The following is a 21,220-nucleotide window of genomic DNA, read 5'->3' as shown; positions in this document are numbered from 1 at the left end:
CTCTTCCTTACAAGAAGGCAAGATTCCGACTGAATGTTTCCAATTCTCCACTGTCTTCTTCCTTGCCTACATTGTTTCACTAACAGTTGCCCAGTATTCTTCTTGTTTGACAGTTCTTCGAGGGCATCTATTAAGCAATGTGGTCATCTGTGGAGCCTAACTAAAGGATGGGGCAAATTCACCTGTCAATGCAATCACAGATTTACCACGGATGGTACATTCTATTTGTGTTAACACATGGTCATTTACTGGATGTTACAAAGCTTCCACACAGCAACAATTGTCACAGTACTGTTCTATGGCATCTCCAGAGAACGAGTCATCTGAAACCTCAAGGTCCACTTTGTAAAATGACCTGCTCACATCAATATGTACTCAGGTATTACTATTTACCTTGTTGTTGAATTCAACCATCCTTGCAATATTCTTTTTACCAATGGCAGGAAACAGTGTGTTCCCAATGTACTCCATATCTGCTGCTGAAAGTGGGTCCACATAAACCTATCCCATCGTACAATTCAGAGGGGGAAAAGAAAAATGTTGATCTAAATATGCACAAGGTACACACAACTACAGCAAGCAGCCCAAAAAATCTATTACTCCAGCACTATCAAATATTCATACTTTCTGAAATGTATGTATTTGAGAAGAAATTGTTTTGCCAACAACACTTTTAAGCATTAATAAAAGCTACAGCCAGTTTCTAAGATCAAATATTTACAAACACAACAATGAGAAAAAGTCAAAAATATTTTTCATCAACCAGCATTTTAGGCATTCCAGTGCGTAAACAGAAAAAGGATAACAGAAAAAGCACTCTGTCTTGCTTGTGTTATTGGTCCCACCCTGCATGGGCCCAGTGCACCTTACATTGTCCAATCTCATCACCATGCCACAGGTTCTCGTTTCCCTAATCCTCCTAGCCTGCACAAATGTCCTTCTCTTTCCCTTTCTCTGTTACCTACAGAGGGATATTACATCTTCAACACTAATAATTAAAAAGCAGACAATAAAAACAGCAGATTGCTATACAAGCAGATTCCAAGGCTACAGCTGCATATACCATCAATTCAACCACTCAATGTTAGGTTTTCTAATCTGCAATACAACTAAAAACAAGGGATTAGCACCAAAAATTGTGGTCACCAGGTCCCTTTCTCTCTCCCTGCTTCACCCACAAGATGGATGGAGACAGCCATCTTTGCCTGCTCCACATGTTTCCTGAAGAAAAGGCAGGAAAAGAGCATTTTGACTTCAGCTGATGTTCAACAAAAGGGTTTAGCCTCTCTGCTGAGCAAGAACTACAGAATTAGTCACCCCAAATTCTACAGGAATGATCTGGGAGTTGTGGTGTTCAGCTAATGTTCAATGAGGGAGCACAGAGTCCCTCTCCCAGGCAACAACTACATAAGCCTTCCCTTCCCTCTCCAAGCACATGACTGGAAACTGCTAAGATAATTCCCACTCATATCTGCAAAGTTTTGAAGAAGTCTTTTCATGCATAAAGCTCACCAGAAGGCAATGATGCATTTGCCATGCTGAATGTAATGGGCAAAGATGGATGATAACTCCTGCTTTTTAAATATTCCACTCTACTTGGACAGTGGCATTTTTAGAGTGAAAAGCACTTTTAGCTGCTCCTCAAGACACTGAAAGTAAAGTCAAACTTATTTCAGTGGAATTTATTCTGTATGGAATCAAGTATCCAAGCTTAGCTGGTTTGGGTATCAGGCTACATGTAATTTCTTTGAAACTTAGTCAAAATACCAAAAGGACTACAGGTATTATTTTAAACGAAACTATAGTCTTGCCTGCGTGAATCTGTTCAGAAAGGACTTGGGGAGCCCCTTTCTGCCACCTCCTTGCCTGTAGGGATTCTGACATCCAAAGATCTTTGTCATCTTGTGTTGCACACGGAAGTTCATCCCCAACTCTGGGACGTAAATCTCTGCTCGATGATCAAAGCAGGCATTCAGGCCTTCTAGTACTGACTGAGAAGCTAAGTTGAGCTATTTGAGAGAGGGCATTAGAAAAAAGTTTTATTGTCTCTTTTGTTCACAAAATTTTTATCTGTATTCTAGATAATGCTTGTGTGTTTGTGTGTGCGTATACACACACACAGTTTTGCAAATTTAGTTTCTTTAGTTTATGTCCAAAATTACTGCTTGGTTCTTACAACTAAGTGGACAGTTTTATGACTATAACTGGTCCATTTCATTCAACTGGACTACAAAAATATGTCAGAAAGAGAAAAAAAAGATATGCTCACTTCATCTAGTAAGATCCAGTCCCCAGATTTCAATGCTGCAAGTAAAGGTCCATCACGCCAGGCAAATTCCCCTCCTTTTCCACCTTCAACAGGCAAGTCTGTGCCAAACAAATCTGTGACATCCTTGTAAGAACATAAAGAACCAAGTTTTCCAAATGCGCATGAAGCAGTTAACACTTATTTGTTCCATACTTTAAAAGTAAAAACCTAGCAACACACTTTAGGAGTAGCAAGACCTACATGTAGGCATCTTTCTGTGCAACAAGTTAATGAATTCCACACACAAAAATTAAAGTTTTTTTTAAAGAGAACTCTGAGCAGCCCACCATGATGGAGTTCATCCTGTGTATTTTACACATGCACTTTTTGTCTCCTACCTGTTCCCACATTCCAGCAAAAATTATTTTCAAATGTTTACAACCATATAACTTTGAATATCATACTAAAGAAAAAAATCCCAGTACTTATTTGGAGGTAATCTTCCCAGTGACCTACAAAGGGTGTCCACTCTGGCCTTTAATCCTTCTGCTAAGTTCAATGGACAGAGATCATGTGACCAAACTTTTAAATATATATATTTTGCCTTCCAGGAAAAGTACCCACCATCCCTCATTCCTGCTATCTCAAACCCAAGTTAGCAGAAAGGATGCCAGACATGGGAATGGGAAGAGCAGCTGCTTTCCCGGCCATGGGCAAGTCCCAGTGCTTGCTGTACTTGATTCCTTGGACAAGCGCAAGAATATGACTGCTGTAGCCAGTCTTGGATCAGAGTGGAATGATGCTCCCCAAGAGGCCTAAGAGCCTCCTTCTGGGGGAAACCCAACAATTTGTGCAGGCTGAAGGTTCTGCACCCTGGCATAGAAAGTCTATGGATGGTCCATGAAGAATTAGAGAAAGAACCTCCACTGAATGCAAGCAAGGCTGTGACCAAATATCCTCCACATAACAAGAAACCTTCACAGTAAGTATTGATGTGCTTTTCTCTGTTGGTGTGTGGAAAGGTAGCCAGACTAGAATATGAAAAAGCAGTCTGGCTGGGATGAGTGGTTGTTCCATTAGGGAAGTCTTCGCCAATTGGATTCCTTCTTTGTGTACAATTCCCAGAATTCCTTATCATTAGTCCTGCTGGCCAGGACTGATGGGAATTGAAGACCACAACATCCAGATGACACAGGCTGGAGAAAGCAACACTCACCAAAAAGAGGTGGTACATTTTGGCACGGTGAGCCAGTGTGGTGTAGTGGTTAGGAGTGCAGGCCAGGTACTCAGAAGATTCTAGAATCCACTCAGCCATGAAGCCAACTGGGTGGTTCTGGGCCAGTTACAGGGTTGCTATTGTGGGATAAGACTGAGAGCAGGAGGAGGAGAATGATGCAAGCTGCTCCGAGTTCTTTAAAAAAGAAAAAAGCAGGATATAAATCTAATAAATAAATAAATACTGGCCTTCCAAAGGTTGATCAGTTGTTTTGTGCATGTAAGGAAGACTGGTTTGCAAACAGGCCTTTTGCATGCAAGTGAGTTTGTTGGTTAGATGCTGTTTTTATTTTGTGATTGTTGAGTCTTTAAGTATGACTTAATGTTTATTTAAGTGCAATTATATTATATATTATATTTTAAAGGATGCTTTATTTAATATTATAAGTCAAGTGCCATTTTTCTTGATAAAAAGGTCAAATAAAAATCAAATAAATCAGAAAAGGCAGAAAATAAATAGAACACTTTGAAAAATAGACCAGTTTGCAGACAGTTTGCAAGGGGTGGGGAGTCTGGCTTTTGAGCAAGGCAGAAAAGGAACTGGGAGAGCTCCACTTGAAAAAGTGGTGTATCAGAGGTTTAGTCACATGATCTGTTTCACCTGAGCCTAGAAGAAAAATAAAATCCAGCCTTCATACTCATCCAAATCAGCAGAGAAAAAGGAATATACCATTTCTCCATTCAACGGCACCAGAGTATCCAGTAACACTTTATTAACCTAACCTACTTCTAATTGTCCTCTTCCCTTGTTTAGCAACATCTCAAAACTTAAGAGAAGTATTTAAACACTTAGAGGTTTTCCAGGTACAACTTAATATATTCATAAGCTTAGAAATTCCAGTTAGGACTACAGCAACCTGCATACCGTTTGCTCAGACAGATTGATCCGTACAAGGCAATTTCCTGAAGCCTTTGCCAAGGCTGCTACTAGGCTGGTCTTCCCAACACCTGGGGAACCTTCCAGGAGAACAGGCTTGCTGAGCTGCAAGGCCCGTAACAACCGTTGTGCATTCATTGCTGTGGTGCCTGCATTTATAGCATACTCCGTGACATTGTTCTTCTGGTAAAGAGGGCCTGCAGGATAGAAAAAGCCATGCTATTATTTTAAAAGAACATTAAGAACGTAAGAAAAGCCCTGCTGGATCAGACCAAAGGCCCATCTAGTCCAGCACTCTGCACACACAGTGGCAAACCAGCTGCTCACAGGATCCTCAAGCAGGATGTATGCAAGACCTCTGCCTGTCCAAGCTCCTCAGCAACTGGTGCATGCAAGCATGCCACCTGTGCACACAGCCAAATGAAGGAAGGAAGGACAGACAGAAGGATTATAGTCTAACATAATGGCTAAACTCTTAATTCTTATAAAGAGACAGAGGAGTGGAACACGAAACAAAATGCTGCAGCGTAAAGTGCTCCTACTTGGTGTTTCAGTAAGTTGTCTTCCACAAGATGTCATTTCACTCCTGCTCCTACCTGGTCATTCAGCATTCTATAAGCACTGAATGCAATCAATCCACACTGGGTTGGTATTGTGTTTTTTTCCTACTACTTTTTCCTATGCTTTTTTCCCTATTTTGTTCCTCTGCGAACTTTGGGGTTCCCCAGATCTGACAAAACCTCTTTCTTGTGTGTGCTGCTGTTTTGGAGATGTAAGCAATGGTCAGCACACCTGAGCATCAAAAATAGAAGAAATGATGATATCCAGCAAAAGAGCTTAAGACTGCAGATTGGTGAAACAAACATTTGAATGGTCCTTTGTTAAAGCACCCTCACACCAAACCAAACCAAACCCTAAATGCCTTCACACTAACATTCTAGCTTCACAGGAAAAAGAATGTACAGTCCCTAAGCTGCTGTCAGCAGAGGGATAAGTCTTGGGAGGACTATACCATGTTATTTTTCTGGATGTTCGAATAGTAACATCTTATTTCTCAGATGTCTTAAGTTATCATTAGCATTCTTTCAAATTGTAGAACAAAAAAGAGCTCCTTGCCTCTTGGTATAAAAAAGGGATGGATTCCTACACAATTCTCCATCCAGATCATTTCTCTCTCTCTTTCCAGGTCGTAAATTCTGAGTTCATTTCTCTGATCCTCACTGAGTGAGACAATTTGGGCAAGTTTTTCACGCAAATATTCCAGACATTTTTCACGAGCCAAAGTGGCTGAGCCAGCTGAACAGGATGTTGTTCCTAAGTTGAAAATAAAATAAAATATTAGTTCAATTTCAATGCCAGGAGAGTACGTACTGTTATTAGTAAGACAGGACCTGTCTGATTAACCTCACTTACAATCCGCTCGCTCTGTAGCACAAAAGCTACAGGTCCCTTACACTCATCTTAAAACTCGGTTCTTGTTCCACTCTCAAATGACGTACCAGCTTTAAAATTCTCTTGTCTTTTGACAGGCACTGAAGTACTGAGAAGGCTTTGAATTATTCTACCATGAAAAGTATGAAGATTTACCTGAACCGATCCCATCTATGTACACCAGACATGCAGCATGGACAAAGATTGTCACAGGGGATATGTGAATAGGGCAGTGCTCTTCTGAGGCATTTGACAAGCCATCTTGTGCCATGGCATTCATGAAGTTGACCCATGACAGAATATCCCGGATGCTCAGAATACATTGGTGTCCAAATTCTTGATTAGCCAGCCACTCTATGAAATCCATCATGAGTTCGGCTATATCCATTCCTAGGTGAGGGGGTATGGCAGGGAAGAAGTGATGCACACACACGCAAAATACAATAGTAACTAGTTTTGTAAAGTGCTTCTTAAAGACAGACCTTTATAAGCAGAAGACTTCATGTTAATTCACAATGATGCATTGGTTTGGCTAAAGAAATTTAAAAACTCAAAATGATTTGCAAGATTTAGGTGTCTGGAGAAATGGAAAGAACTGAACGCTTTAAAAACAGTGTAGGATTATCAAACACAAACTGGAATAGATGAATTATGACCCTGCAACTTCACCAGTCTTTAAGACGTGACAATCCATTTCCACTAAGAAAAGATGGTAATTACTGAACTTTGGTACAGTGTCTTCTTCCAAGCAGATCAAGCATACAGTAAATATGGCAAAGGGGCATGGTCTGCCATCATCCCTTCCTTGGAGATTTTCCATCATTCCCACATACTCTGGCTGAGGAGGCTCTAGGCAGGCCTGCATAAAGTGCTCCACTAAGTCAGGGGTACGCAACTTGTCAGCCTCCATATCTTTTGGCCAGCAACTCCTGACTTCCCTCTCATTAGTATTTCCCTATGTACCTGACTCAGGACAAGTTCATGGTGGCTTGCAACAGCTCCTACACTTTCGCTCAGTGTTGCCTCTCAAGCCAGCAGTATTGGTGCAGATTTACTATTTGCCTGAGTAACGAGAAAGATTAATAAAAGTAGTCTGTAGCAAAAGTGAAAGATATTGCTGCCCCCTTCAGTGCTGTACCTGTTTTGGATATAGTAGAGGAGAAAGCCAAACAGCAGCTTTCAGCTTTCAGAGTAAAACTATTCCTAGCTTAGAAAGGAATAAAAAGAAGTCCTGAACTTATGAAAGTACTTTTCCTAGAAATTTACCGTTGTCATTTCTTTGGGCCAGACTGAGTGCTGGGTGAAGATTATGCCTTACAATCTGTATTAAATCCTCACGACTGTTACTTTGTGGACACCATATTTCTGTAAATCTGTTACGCAGGGCAGGTGATAACTGCAGACAAGAAAACAGCCATAGTCATTGTCAGTTTTTACAGCTATTACTCAGAGGATCATTTTAAAAAATCTTTCTTCTTCTTGTTTTTAAGACTTTATGGGCTTGAGAGAATTAAGCACAGGAAACAATGACTGCTAGGAAACATGTTTAGTCAGTTCTGACAATGAAAGCCACGGTCGCATCTAGAAAAAGCCCTCTAAGAGTTGGGCTAGATCAGTATTGAGGCGCCTCCATCAAGCTCTATTCCCAAGTCCCTGCCCCTTTGAGCATCCCCCTGCTACCGTCTCCAATAAGGGTTCTGGAGTGCCCCTTGATGCACCTCACATTCTCCCCAACAAACATGTGGAAAGGCAAAGTCACCCCCACTAAGGCATGGAATGGAGCACTGCTCCTTCACCCAGTGCCTTGATTAGGAGGTTTGCTATGCACAGGCTTTGCCCAAAGGAAGCCCATGTGCAGGGTAGCTGTCTGGCCAAGACCCTGTCTGACGGTCTGGCCAAGAAGGGCTCCAGCCAGCACTTTTGACTGGAGACTGGATGGGGACAGCCACTGGGGCTCCACCCACTGACATTATCTGGCTATGGAGGGTGGGGGAAGGGTTATCCGGCTCTGCATTCCACAAGTTCTCCATCCCTGGCCTAGTTGAACTGCCTGATAAAACACAGACAAACTGTGTGCTCTTAGAGTACAGCATCATTTGAATAGCGGCATTGATGGCAATAACAACACACAGAACAACATTCTCTTTACATTACCTCTTTCTTTCCAAAGTCTCCACCAGGATTCATTGTAGCTAAAATACGGAATTTCTTTCCGGCAGTGAGCAATTCAACTTCATTGTCCTCACCACCTTTTTCTGCTAACACCAGTGTCTTTTCAGTTTCAAGAACACTAGAAGAAAATTAAATCTCAATGTTTCACCTATTAAGCTTCCGAGCATATAAATTTTGCAGAATTTATAACATATAAACTTAGCACTCGGAAGTTACATAACTCTGATAGGTATGCATGCATGCATTTAATTTCTATACTTCCCAATAGCTGAAGTTCTCTGGGCAATTCATAACACAAAAAATGCAATATAAAGTGGAAACAGAAATAAGAGCACCATAAAAAGTTACCATACAAAATTTATAACCAAATTAAAAACAAATATGAAAGTTACAATAGCTTAAATCAGAAGATTGACCTGCTTAAGCAGCTAATTTAGGCAGAGTTTGGATTTGTGATGAGAATTCCACATAGACATAGAACCAAAAAACCCATGCCCAGTGTTAAGATGCATACCTATTAAGTCTTTCTAAAACAGAATCATCAGCTAATGAAATCTCATCCATCAGAAAAAACCCATCTTCTCTCATTGCTAAAACAAGGGCTCCATCATGCCACTCAAACAGTCTAGAATTGCCAAACTCCTCCTATTTGGAAGAAAGAGAAAAGGTTAGTCTATAGATGGTGACATTTTTAAGGTCTCAACTGCGTGAGGCATCTTATTGCCAACTGACCTTGCTCTTTGATCGCTGCCTGACTGGCCGCAGTCCACCCAGGAAATCCGAGGTCTCCATATGCAAGTGGCAGTTCACACTGTGCAATTTCTGACTTGCTAAAGCTGCAAACATCTGACAAATAGTGGTTTTACCACACCTGTGTAATAAATATTATAGTCAGCTAAGTCTAGCTACTGTTTGTTTGCCCCAGAACCTGTGAGCCATGCTAAAAAAAAAGAAAAACATAACAGTAGCTTACCCTGTTTCTCCAACCAGAAGAACAGGTTCACCGAACTCTAATGCTCGGCCCACCAAAACTGCAAGCCTCATCATCCCTTGAGTCCAAACAACGTGACTGAACTCACCATCCATTAAAGAAACCCAGGTAGATGATTTAGCTGATACAAGTGGAGAGAAACAACAATGACATACTCACACAAAACACAGAAGTCAGCAAATTAGTTAGCTTTAGCCAAGTATAAAACATTTTAATGCAGAAGTTGCAAACTTACCCATTTGCTTCCTTATACTTTCTTCTGAGAAGAGACATTGAGGATACAATTTTTTCTTAAAGTGTTTTTCAATGACTGTTTGAATGACATCCACTTCTTCTTGCTTTCGCACTCTTCCTGCCAGAAGCATAAATCCTAGGAACAAAAAGGTAAACAGTTCCCAGAATGCTTACCATGTTTCTTATAGAGCAGAAATGCAATATATCTAAAACATTTGATACTGAACTGTATAGTGACAGTATAAGAAGAGGCAATTCTCACCATCATTTGCTAAATGTTGAAGCCAGTCATAATTCTGGTCTGTCTGTTCAGCTAATCTGTACCTTTCAGCCCAGCGAAAAAGATCTCGAAGAGTAACGAAACCATGCTTGCCAGCAAAAACTGATGAGCCTCTGCGATAAGACTGTATTAAGACGACGAAAGGCAAAAGAGGCATAGCCCCAAATTTTATTTATTTATTTATTTACTTACTTACTTACTTACTTACTTACTTACTTACTTACTTACTTACTTACATTTATATGCTACCCCACAGCCTGAAGGCTCTCTGAGCAGCTCACAATGTTCTATATAATTTGCCTGACCAGATATTTCAGTTGAAAGGGCTGATTAATACCAGTGATTAAGCCTTAGAAAAGGCACTTCAACTTTTTAGAATGTAAAAAGCTATACAAAGCCAGGAACCTACCAAACAATCAGTGGTTGGGGAAAAAGGAAAGAGGCATGGTCCTCTGGGGAAACCTGAAAAAACCTTGCCCTGAGTGAAGGAAAAAAGCATAAACTTTCTCACAGCATCAAGCCTAATGTCAGAATCTAGGGCACACAGAACGTAGGGGGCCACAATCCCAGATGCATAATGCCTTCTTCACCCCAGATGGCTAAAGACTGAATGTTCCCCCATGAAAAAGAAAGAAGGATCATCAAGTAGAAAGCTAGGCTAGACCCTTCCCCATAACTTGGTGGTTTTCTGTGTAATGGTAATTTATATATTAATGCTCAATCATTTAAACACCAGCTGGTACTAGTAGAGCTCAGATAATCATATACCACTAATTTCCATCCTAGTTCATTATGGAAGAAGCTGCTCTTATCAAGAATGTGTGCTGGCCAGGCTAGAGTAAGGACATATAAATATACTTTCCATAGAAATCAACAGCACACTTGTATAAGTCCATAGTTATCTGCAAAAACATCCCGATTGAAGACATGATCACAATGCAGCTCACTGGTCTGTTTAATTTGTTCATTCCTTTTTCCATATTTTTATGCAGTAATGTCAGTACCTGCAATTCCAGCATGGTTTTCACAAGTTTACTGCAGTAGGAAGGTGGAAGCTGACATCGTTTGTTTAAGATTGTTTCCAGTTCTGAACTTGGTAGTTCATCAAAATGCAGCTCCACAAATCTGTTCCTGAAGGCTCTAGACAATACCTAAAGATATTAAGAATGCTTTAGTGTGGAATGCTCCCATTCAGGATCCTAGTCAGTGCTGTTCTTACAAGACACTCCATTACATTCACCTGCCCATCAACCAGAATTCCATTGCCACCAACCATGCTCAGTCCTCACTGGGCTGGCAGGAATGTCCCCTCGTATTTTATTCTAAAGCATTGTATGTCTTTAAACCTTGAGGCTCCCCTAAGCCTGCTGACAACTCCCTTGTATGTGGATGATGAAGGCTGAAACTCAGATGAGCTCACTATGAGTCTTTGAGGAACAGCATATACCATCAGAAGAAAGCAGACATCATATGAGGAATGATTAGAAGAGATTACAGACCTTTCTGCCACCATAAAGCCCTGGAGGATTCTGTGTGGCAAATAACATAAATCTTGGATGAGCTTTGACAGTTTCCTGTGTCTCTGTTATAAACAGCTCTCTGTTGTCATCTAACAATCTATTCAGTGCCTCCAAAACATCAGTGGGTGCCAGGTTCAGTTCATCTAGGATTATCCAGTAGCCCTTTCTCATAGCATCAATGAGGACACCTTTGAAGCGTTTAGTAAAGAAAAATAATTACGTGTTGACTTTATATATAACTTACATTAAAAAAGTTTCCTGAGCAGCAAATCTGGTTTCCATCCAAGTATAAATATGAGCTACTTCCCACTACACAATGACACCAGAGAAACCTGCTTAAAACGAGGGTACAAACTAGCAATCAGAAGCATGTTACAGGTAAGGGCTAAATGATGAATATGTGTTGTTACTGGGCCTATCATTAAATACTTGATAGGTCACCAGCCCTTCTGATTACACATGTAGTTTTGCATCACAGTTTTGTAAATTCTTTGCATTACTTGAGGATATGGCTGGGAGCCTTGATGAAACAAGAATGACCAAGATAGGGTAACCTTCATCCTAGACCTACCTTCCTTAAATATCAGCTTCCCAGATACATCTGATGTATAACAGCCAATATATTCTTGGATGTCAGTGTGTTCATGATTGTTAATCCGAACACAATGGTTTCCACTTGCAGAAGCCAACCAGCGAATTAAACTGGTTTTCCCAATAGAAGTATCTCCCTGAATCAGCACAGGATATGTCCTGGAAAAACCAGCAGAAAGAAAAGCTAGTTAGATGCAGCACCTTGTGGTGGCCAAAAATTCGAAGGAGGGAAAAAACCCTTTCAGCACTTCCTTGATTTCATGGTATACTTGAAACATATACTACACAAAAGCGTTTCCAGAAAGTGAGCCTTAGCCTTCCTATTGAGTAGCATGACTTATTTTTGCAGAGTAAGTCAGGGACAAAGGACACTGCCATTCCCATGTATCAACTGCCCCGTCATGCTCCTCCCCAAGTACAAATTCAACTACATATTTCATATGGGTATTATAAGCTCCTTGGATTATATACAACTAGAAAAGTCAATTCTGGGCAATCCATACACTTGTTAGAATCTTCAGTTTGTGCTTTCATTTGCAGTCATCATATTACGAAGATAAATTTGGAAATGCAGTACCTTTTGCTCTACTAGAATATGAAGACAAGGAGGCATGTAAGACATTCCTAGTCAGTGTCTTTCAACTTTTATTATTTCTGGACCAATGTGTCAGGATTTATTTTAGGACACAACACACATCTAGGGATAACAACTGAGTAGCAGTGCAAAATATGTGCAACACCGCTTTGAATGAGGCCTATTCCAGAAACATAAAGCAGACACACTGACTAAACAGAATTAGAAAGATGTACTTTTAAATCTTATTGAATTCCATTTCTAACTTGAATTTACAGATAATAAACTGTTATGATGGGGTATAAGTTTCCCAATCCCTCAGATATATTGCTTTTAGAAAACCCATACTGTTTGATTTAATATTTCTCTTCTGGTAATACTTATGTAAGTAAGATTATGAATGAAATAAGATGCACATTAATACAAGGAAGTATGCACTCAGGAATGAGAACAAGTAGATGTAGAACTAGTTTTAATTGAAGAACTATGTTCACAGAATTGAAAAAGTTGTAATTGAAGTCTAACATACCCAGCAGATACAACTCTGACAATATCTCTAAGATTAAGTTTAACTGAAGGTGTGAGTACATAAGCTTCATCAACGGTGGGTTCTTTATCTCCAACTGAAATCCAGTATCCTTCTACTTTTATCATTCTACCACCTTTAGGTTCTGGTAAGGGCTACATGATAGGAGAAAAATGATTTATGATAAGCATAAGCAACCAACTCTTGAATTATCACATGGCATCACAACCCCCTAAGCAACCCTAAGGATTACATTTGTATAATACTCTAAACCAAGGTTTAGGACTACAGTGGTACCTTAGCTCACGAACTTAATCTGTTCCGCGACTCTGGTTGTGACCCAAATTGGTTGTGACCCAAGTCAAATTTCCCCATAAGATTCAATGAAAATAAGGTTAATCCGTTCTGGCCTGTCCGAATGTGGTTGTGAGCCAATTTCTGGTCGCGAGCCAAGTCAAATTTCCCCATAAGGTTCAATGTGAATAAGGTTAATACGTTCTGTAACTTTTTTTTTTTTAGCAGAAAAATTTGAAACAAAGTGACAAAGAACAACACACTAACAAAGTACAGTGGAGAACACCAACCTAGGTAGCGGGGAGGTTATTGTTTTGAGGGAGAGTCCCCCTCCATAAAGACACTGGGGAGATCTCTTTCAGGGGTTTCCTCTCTTCTTTGTCTCTTAGCTGTAGGATCAATTTTGGTGAAAAATCTGTCTATAGTCGCTTGTTTTTTCGTGCGCTGCATAACCCTCCGGAAATGAGAGACCACGTAAACATTCATCAGATTCAACGCTCTGTTCGTTACAGCTATGTTGGGGTGGTGCTTCTCAAAGAAATCCTGGCACAGGCGCAGCACAGCACAGCTGCGATCACACATGTCTTCCCTGCACAAACGCGACTCGGGGGGGGGGGGAGATGGCTGCAATCTTGGTCACCACCCAATGCGGAGTTCGCAACCCAAGTAAAAATTTTCATGAAATTTTTGTTTGCGACCCAATCTGGTCATGAACCAAGGCGCTCATGAGCCGAGGTACTACTGTATTCACATAAGCTACATGCTCTAATACTTCCTCATCTACCCATATAGCCAAAAGGAAGCATTCCACTACAACTTCTAGGTAACCTTGGCTTATCATCCTAACTGAGAGTGAAATTCTTCACCACCTGTGAATATCTGCTTTCCTAGAAGGATGAAGGCCAGCTAGTGTTGAGGGAGGTCTCTCCTAAGCAACCCCACAGGAGGGAGGTCTCTCCTAAGCAACCCAGAGGAAGAGAGCACAGGACTGAGTGCAACTCCCATTCACCCAACAATGGGTGACCAGACCCAACAGGAGGGGCCCTGACCTTACACTGCCTCCTGCCATAGCCAGAGTGCAGGAACATTCATAGGTTTGGTGGATGAGGATGTGCAGGTATGTTTCTGTCAGGTCCAGCAAAGCTAGGAAGACCTTTCCATGACCCGTATCTTATAGATTTGAGGTCTTCATCTGGCTTTCTGCTTCTTCAGTAATTTACCATTTTTAAAGATCCAGTATAAGGTGGATTCCACACATTTTGAGACAATGAAGACCAAGAAGATGCCCTACCTCCGTTCTGTTTGTGAGACACTCAGGAGGAACGTGGAAGAGAGGGCTGCCACTGGGTAGGCTCCTCTCTGGACTGCCAGTTAACATTGACCTTCGGGTTGAAACCTCATCATGGGGTGGTGAAAAGATCTATACTTGGCCAGCACTTTCCCACTCTTTGTGAAGGATTTCCTCCAGCTTGAAGGACAATGGCAACAGGGTTGAGAGGGAGGCAATGTTCTCTGCTGTGGTGCCCAGACTCTGGAATGTACTCCCCAGAGAGGTATGCCTGGCACCAAGTTTATACTCTTTTCGGCGACAGGCCAAAATCTTTTCATTTAATCGTTATTTTAAAAATTGGCATTTTTAGTGGTTCACAGTCGCTTTTGATCTGATTTATCTGTATTGGTTTACAGTAATTTTATTGTACTGTTTTATTGTTTGTTTTTATGACTATTGGTTTTAATCTTGTAAGCTGTCCTGAGACACAATAGTGAAGGACGGCATATAAATGTTATTTATAAATAAATAGATAGAGAGATAGATAGATGTTTGAAGGCTGCCATCACTCTTGCTCTCTCGGTTGTTCTTGTGAGACTGATAAGGCATCCTCTTGGACCAAAAGCTCCAAGACATCAAGGGAACTGAACATTGGCCTGCAGATAGCCTCTGCAGAGAAGAGGCTTTCCTTGGACCTACCCCTTGTCTCTTGGGTAATCTTCTTCAGAAAATTCTCCTCTTTGGTATTTGGTATTTGGAGGGCGGGGTTATGAAGAAGGTGACCTGCTGGACCAGGATCCAAGGGACAGACAAAAGGTGATAGACCCCTTGCTCTCCTTCTTGGCTTTCTCGGGTCATAGTCCTTATGTGAATCTGGACTGGAACTCCAACATCTTATTTAGGGAGGGTCCTAACTTTATCTGGAGTGCATCTTGCTATTACTTCAACCAGGAAGAGCTCCCAGTGGGTGGCAGAACAACTATGCCTTGGAGTGGAGCACGGTCAGGTATTCTTTCCTCTGCTGCTTGGTGAACAAGAGTTGCAGCACTGTTTCCTGTACTCTCTCCCTCTGGGGAGGCTTCCATGGGAGAACATGGGAGATACCTTCCCCCAGTGTAAGCTGGCTTCCTACACTCGTGGGAGAACTCTGGTTAACACATCTCTTTTGTTTCAACAAGCTAAACTATGGTTTCTGGCTGGATTGTTTGAAAGTAGCCATAGCATGCAAACATGACAACACAGAAACAATTTTTAAAATGTTTCTATACTTTCTATGAGAGGAAAGCTGATTGAAAATGACCGGTTACAATTAATTTTCCATGATGTTGAGTACAGATATTACATTAAATATAGACCAATCTATAGGACTAATTGTGTATGGAAAATGGCAACACATAATCTCACTTAATGACTGACAAACTACCAAAACTACAAATTCCTCATACCTAGCTACATATGTAACAGTGAATTATCTAAATGCCATACATGATAAACTCAATGAAAATTCATCTAATATGATGAGTTCATTATGGTTAAAATAAACAGGATTTTCCAGCAAATCAGTTCATGGCTTTTATCTAATTTGAAGATAATGTAAAGTCACAAAGACATCCCAAAAGTATATGGGATAAGCCAATTCATTAGACTGAATTAAGCATCAGGATATGAAGAGATTCCAAATAAATCCAAAATGTGACAAATAGGAAGTGCAAGATTAAACTAGAACTCAACTAAGAACAATTCCACTATTTAAACACACAGAAAATACTTGCCTGCTTGAGAATGTTTTTCATGTTCCCAGACAGGATATATCGACATATCAACTTTTGAACAACTGGGTAAGAATGCCTATCAAGCTGTGTGAGAAAGCCCAAGCAAAAGCCCTATTGGGAAGGAAACAGATAGTGTTTGATTCAGAGCAGACATTTTGCCATCAGAAAACTGTGCAGAAAGTTCTAGATTCACCTTTTTAAAAAGTATAAATACAGAAAACAAGGATAGTCACCTCATACAGAGAGCGCTGTATGTTGTTGCATGGATTGCATGATGCAAATCTCAAAGCTCTGCACAGTGTACGGAGGCTGTAATGAGGTCTGTGGCCTGTCCCATCCACCAGTTTTGTTTCACACTCATTTCTCACAGACAAATAGAAACTACAGAAGTAAAAAGTTAACAAATTGTTTTTTAAGTTTATTTATCTGGACCTGATGTGCTACAGAGGTGACTGTCTTGAAAGAGTATTACCCCCTTCAAGCTTGACAAGGCTGAAGAGTATTCCATGAGGTTTCACTTCACACTTTGATGAATTCAATACGTCTCAGCTTATTCAGTAAACTAAATTTACCCAAGGAGGTGCTTTCCAGATATTTTTGTGTACAACTCCTAGCATTCCAAGCCACTGATCATGCCAGCTGGATGGAAGCTGAGGTCAAATATCATCTGGAGGACACCAAGCTGGGGAAGGCTGTAGTAAACTATAATCTCTGCTCAACTTTAAATAATGCTATAGTCATTATTTGTGCTACACAATGGATGAAGAATAGGCAAGAACCCCAAACTACTCAAATGCTTATCCCCTCACATTTATCCCATGCCAACCACAGAATGTTAGTAACAGAGCACACCATCTGAGAGTAACTCTTCCTCAGGAATAATTAGTTTTTTTAAAGGCTTTGAAACTACATCTCATGTGTTAATTGAAGACGAAGAGAATTTCAAAAAAACATAGTGAACTTTTTAATCTTTGTTAAGGTCAATTACCTATTTCAGATCTGCATAGGAAACAGTGCCCACATTTAGCTAAGTCCTAGATTTCAAAGTGAAAATACAAAGTAACTTCTGAGTCAGGTTTCTTAAAGTACTGAGGTTTAAGAAGAATGGAAAAAGGTCACAGATGTAGTGAATCAAGGGATGAGAGCAACTATGAAGAAATTAATCTTGCACTAACTTAGAAAAAGATGAAAAATAATATGACCAGAGTTGCATTTAAATGAATTCTTCAGAACTGGAATGAACTCAAGAGAGGGCCAACTTGAATATGAAGACAGAAAGAACAAATTCAAAAGAAAAGGGCTTAGAGGTAGCATATTACAAGTATGCTCAGACAAATGCCATAACAAATTTTTACACAGGAACCATTAACCAAAACATATGTGGCTGTTCTACCAAATAGAGCCTCTTATCAAATATTCATAGAATCTCTGCATAGTCAAATCTAATAATTTATTTATTTATGTAATAGTCTAATGAATTGTTCATCAAAATATATAAATTGACTTACTTTATGATTCCCTGAACTATGTTTTTGCTCACATTCAGCCCTTTCAGATAATCCATAATAAGAATCTGCAAGTCTCCTTCATTTTGGAGTTCTTCTACATAAAGTTCAGTAAACCTATAAGATGACATTACAATATAATACTCATTTGCTTATCCAGAAGTCCAACATTTTCTTATGCCCAGTGAATTCGGTCCTAATAGTCAACATAAACACCAATTGTGTCAACACTATTTATTAGATTTATATCTCACATTTTCCCTCTTTTAAGAACTCAGAACGGCTTCAATCATGCTCCTCCTCTTACTCTCAATCTTATTTCTGTAACAAACACCCTGGGAGATAGTATCAACATCAGATTTATGCTGTTAAAAAAATTGTCCTGGGCATCCTCAAATGGCTACCGTGAGAGGTGTGACTAAATTTAATTAATCTGCCTAGAAGGATGAGTATAAGGCAGAGGTGGGGTCTATTGAGCACATAGTTTTCAATACCAACAGGACTATGCTGTTCGTAAGATAATGTATATTTTTGCTGCTGCTTCTTTTTAAGCGGAAAGGGTAGGGCACCTTGTCAAGCCCCAAGAAAGGTGCCTGGGGATACACTGGTGCCTGCAGCCTCCTTGCTGCAACCCCTGATCTTACCTATACGCCAAAAATAGATTATACTGAAATTTCATCAGCAAAATGCAAAAATGTTACTAATGAATTATTTTGAATTTTGCAGAGTTAAAGCAAACATTTTACATTTGACACTAATGTCAGGTTCTTTATAGGTCAAATCTGCTAAGTACTCAGTTGGGAAATTAAAGCGCAAGTGTAGTATTTAGAGCTTAATAAACCTTTGGCAAGCTATCACCAATGGTATAGTTCTTACAGCTCCTGCTTGCCTGGCTAAATTGGAAGGCATGGGCTATGAAGGAACAAAGAGAGCATAAAATTCACTCATATACCCAACCAACCTTTTACCTAGCTGCATTGCATTTATATGTAATGCTGACTTTTCAGAAGATGACCGACAGAGCAATGCAGATTATGTTCCCTTTATCTTTCCCATGAGATCACCTTATAATTCTAATGTCCTATGATGAAGTTGATGACTCAAAACATGCTTTAGAAGAAGTGTAGCTCCCAAAGAGCTGCAACAGCACAATGGACTCATTCCTGAAAGCAACAGCAGAAGCTGTTTTACCATATATTAGCCACCAGTGTAGCTCAGCTACAGTAAGATGCACACAGCTATCAGAGATGGTTTTATAAAAGCATCTGTGTCTTCACCCGAAAAGGTGGTTCTAGGATGATGTACAAACATAAAATACAACACTAAAATCCAGCAAAATACATTCCTATACAAATGAGATCAAACAATTAAAACCGTAACAATTTTTTTAACCTGGAGTCTAGAAATATACAATGATGACATCATCTTTTGGAAGAATGTTTCTATTAATAATGTTCTGGAGGAATATTTATATGTTATGTAAGCAAGATAAACTGAAGCAAACACGTTAATCTTAACTGCTGCCATCAATCTCCCAGAGGAACAACTGCATTTCAACTTCATAAAACTGTTAATTCTGTTTCTACCTGTTCCGTATTCCTGGAGGTAGATTTCTTTTTCCAACATCAGTTGCTGGGTTCATACAGGCAAACAAACGAAAATTTGGATGCCGTATCAATGGCTCTAAAGGGAAACAACACAGCCAACCAATTTCAGTCCCATAATCCTCAGAAAACCAGAATTAACTATGGTAGCAAGTAATCCCAAGACAGCCCCTTATTCTCCCTCTCCCTCTCTCTGCCTCCTATGCACTATTAATTTTCACTGCAATCTCTCCAAAATCTTGTTAGATCTTTTACCTGATCAAACTAAAATATTTTAGCATTACTAAGATGGACTTCCACCTTCCCTTTCTCCCTTCTCTTTCCAGGTCAATCTACTGTCACTTTTTGTAGGTCACAAACTTATTCCTCTGATACAGCAGGGCTTTTGAGTACAAGAATGCTTCTGGATAGGGGTAGGACCACTGAGGAATTCTCTCTTCTCCTATTCCCACCTCAAGGGACCCTTAGCAAGTGGCTTCCTCATAAAGTTCTTGTAGAACCCTTCACATCACTGATGTGAGAATCTTAAATTGCATATTAAACATCCAATAATCCAGAACCAACCTTTACCTTCACTTTAATTATACTGCAGTTGAGAAGAATCATTAGTGCACTTTTTCTTTAAATAGGAGCTTGTAATACACTGTTGCCAAGCATAAAAACCATAATAAATAAATAAATAAATAAATAAATAAATACCTGTGTCTCCTCTATCCAACAACACAAGTGAGCCAGACAGTCCTTCAAGTAAACCACTCAGACATTCTAAAGTCTCTGAAGCAGCCAAGTTAATCTCATCTAGCAAAATCCATTCGCCTTTCTTCACTGCTTGTGCCAGGGTGCCCTATAAACAAAAACAGGGTAAAAGGCTGGCATCTGAGAATTAAGCATCTGAAGCTACCTTCAAAACAGAGCAAGTTTTAAACCAAAGGGCAGAAAGGGCACAGTGGATAAATACCATGTAGTGGAATTAGATTCATTAGACAAGGAATCCTAGTACACAGGGAAGCACTCAAGGGAGGAGGGAATACCCTTAGGTCTTTTATCTTCCCTTTGCTTATTCTTAGGTTCTCTTGGCCTTGAACATTCTGGGCTACTGCCCCACATCCTTCCAACATCAAGGGAACCACAAGAAAGGCATGCAACCCAAACGCAGAACTAAAAATTTCAGTTGCAGAAATAGTTGCAGAAAACTGAAGCAGAAATAGTTGTAACTAGCAGAGTGACAACAGCGGCTTCTTATACTGAGCTCAGCAATGAGGACAGATGAAATCTCACAAACGGGCAATGTCTTGGCCATTCCAGGGAAGTGCACATGATCAGCCATTAGTAATGCCATTGGAAAGCAAATGGTGAAGAAAGAAAAAAATGCTCTAAGGCCTCCGGAGTCAAACACAATCAAGGGAAGATGCAAGAATGATTAACCCTGGCTGGGAAGATGACGATCATACCATCAAAAGAAGGCTAACCAGCTCCAGGCACTAACATCCCAGTGCTGCAAAAAGTATCCTATGCTCTTGTCAAAGCATAGCTCCTTTTCCTTGAAGGAACTGTATCTACTGTACATAGCTTTGTAGATCCCTTTGCAGAGCCCATTTCCTATCCCTTGTAGAAGTATGCTAAAGTTTTCTTCTGGGAAGTTTAAAAATAAAAACTTTGGCCTGGATCCAAGGGCACACTAATGGGAGCAAAAAACACTCCCACTTATGCATGGGACCACCTCCCCAATGTCTGCCAATTGTTCACTCCTGCTGCAGGCCTCACAACATTCCATACTTTTCCAGATGGTGCCTCCTGCCAAATTTAGGGAATGTAGAGAACTGTGGTAGAAAGCAGTCTATTAGCACATTTTAGGATCCAAACTACGTTTCTGAACTTTTAACTGAACCACTAATCCAGGTGAGGCAGTGGCTGTGCTGAACCGGTGCTTGGCCGAGGTAACGGAATGGATGAGGGCCAATAAACTGAAACTCAACCCAGACAAGACGGAGGTCCTGTTGGTTGGCGGATCAGGTTTCGGAGAGGGTGGATTTGACCTGGTCCTGAATGGTGCAAC

The 21,220-nt window shown here is 40.3% G+C and overlaps 1 protein-coding gene across 1 annotated transcript in view; it reads right to left on the bottom strand.

The window, feature by feature from the left end:
* Positions 1 to 21,220, bottom strand: part of MDN1 (midasin AAA ATPase 1) — a 132,796-nt gene that overhangs the window by 90,580 nt on the left and 20,996 nt on the right. Inside the window, exons 18-39 of the mRNA XM_044430350.1 lie at positions 19,864 to 20,008; positions 19,147 to 19,243; positions 17,564 to 17,677; positions 16,289 to 16,436; positions 16,056 to 16,166; positions 12,723 to 12,874; positions 11,600 to 11,778; positions 11,008 to 11,216; positions 10,513 to 10,659; positions 9,491 to 9,632; positions 9,230 to 9,364; positions 8,977 to 9,115; positions 8,736 to 8,874; positions 8,518 to 8,648; positions 7,986 to 8,121; positions 7,098 to 7,227; positions 5,988 to 6,221; positions 5,517 to 5,714; positions 4,389 to 4,597; positions 2,270 to 2,392; positions 1,812 to 2,009; positions 394 to 501 (exon numbers count right to left, since the gene is read on the bottom strand). Coding sequence (XP_044286285.1) covers positions 394 to 501; positions 1,812 to 2,009; positions 2,270 to 2,392; positions 4,389 to 4,597; positions 5,517 to 5,714; positions 5,988 to 6,221; positions 7,098 to 7,227; positions 7,986 to 8,121; positions 8,518 to 8,648; positions 8,736 to 8,874; positions 8,977 to 9,115; positions 9,230 to 9,364; positions 9,491 to 9,632; positions 10,513 to 10,659; positions 11,008 to 11,216; positions 11,600 to 11,778; positions 12,723 to 12,874; positions 16,056 to 16,166; positions 16,289 to 16,436; positions 17,564 to 17,677; positions 19,147 to 19,243; positions 19,864 to 20,008 — 3,324 coding nt within the window. The remainder of the gene's footprint in view (positions 1 to 393; positions 502 to 1,811; positions 2,010 to 2,269; positions 2,393 to 4,388; positions 4,598 to 5,516; positions 5,715 to 5,987; positions 6,222 to 7,097; positions 7,228 to 7,985; positions 8,122 to 8,517; positions 8,649 to 8,735; positions 8,875 to 8,976; positions 9,116 to 9,229; positions 9,365 to 9,490; positions 9,633 to 10,512; positions 10,660 to 11,007; positions 11,217 to 11,599; positions 11,779 to 12,722; positions 12,875 to 16,055; positions 16,167 to 16,288; positions 16,437 to 17,563; positions 17,678 to 19,146; positions 19,244 to 19,863; positions 20,009 to 21,220) is intronic.

Source organism: Varanus komodoensis, unplaced genomic scaffold (assembly GCF_004798865.1).
Source record: "Varanus komodoensis strain SLA01 unplaced genomic scaffold, ASM479886v1 scaffold1, whole genome shotgun sequence".
NCBI classification, from domain to species: domain Eukaryota; kingdom Metazoa; phylum Chordata; class Lepidosauria; order Squamata; family Varanidae; genus Varanus; species Varanus komodoensis.
The sequence above is the reverse complement of the archived record's forward strand: the minus strand, read 5'-3'. Positions and strand labels throughout refer to the sequence as shown.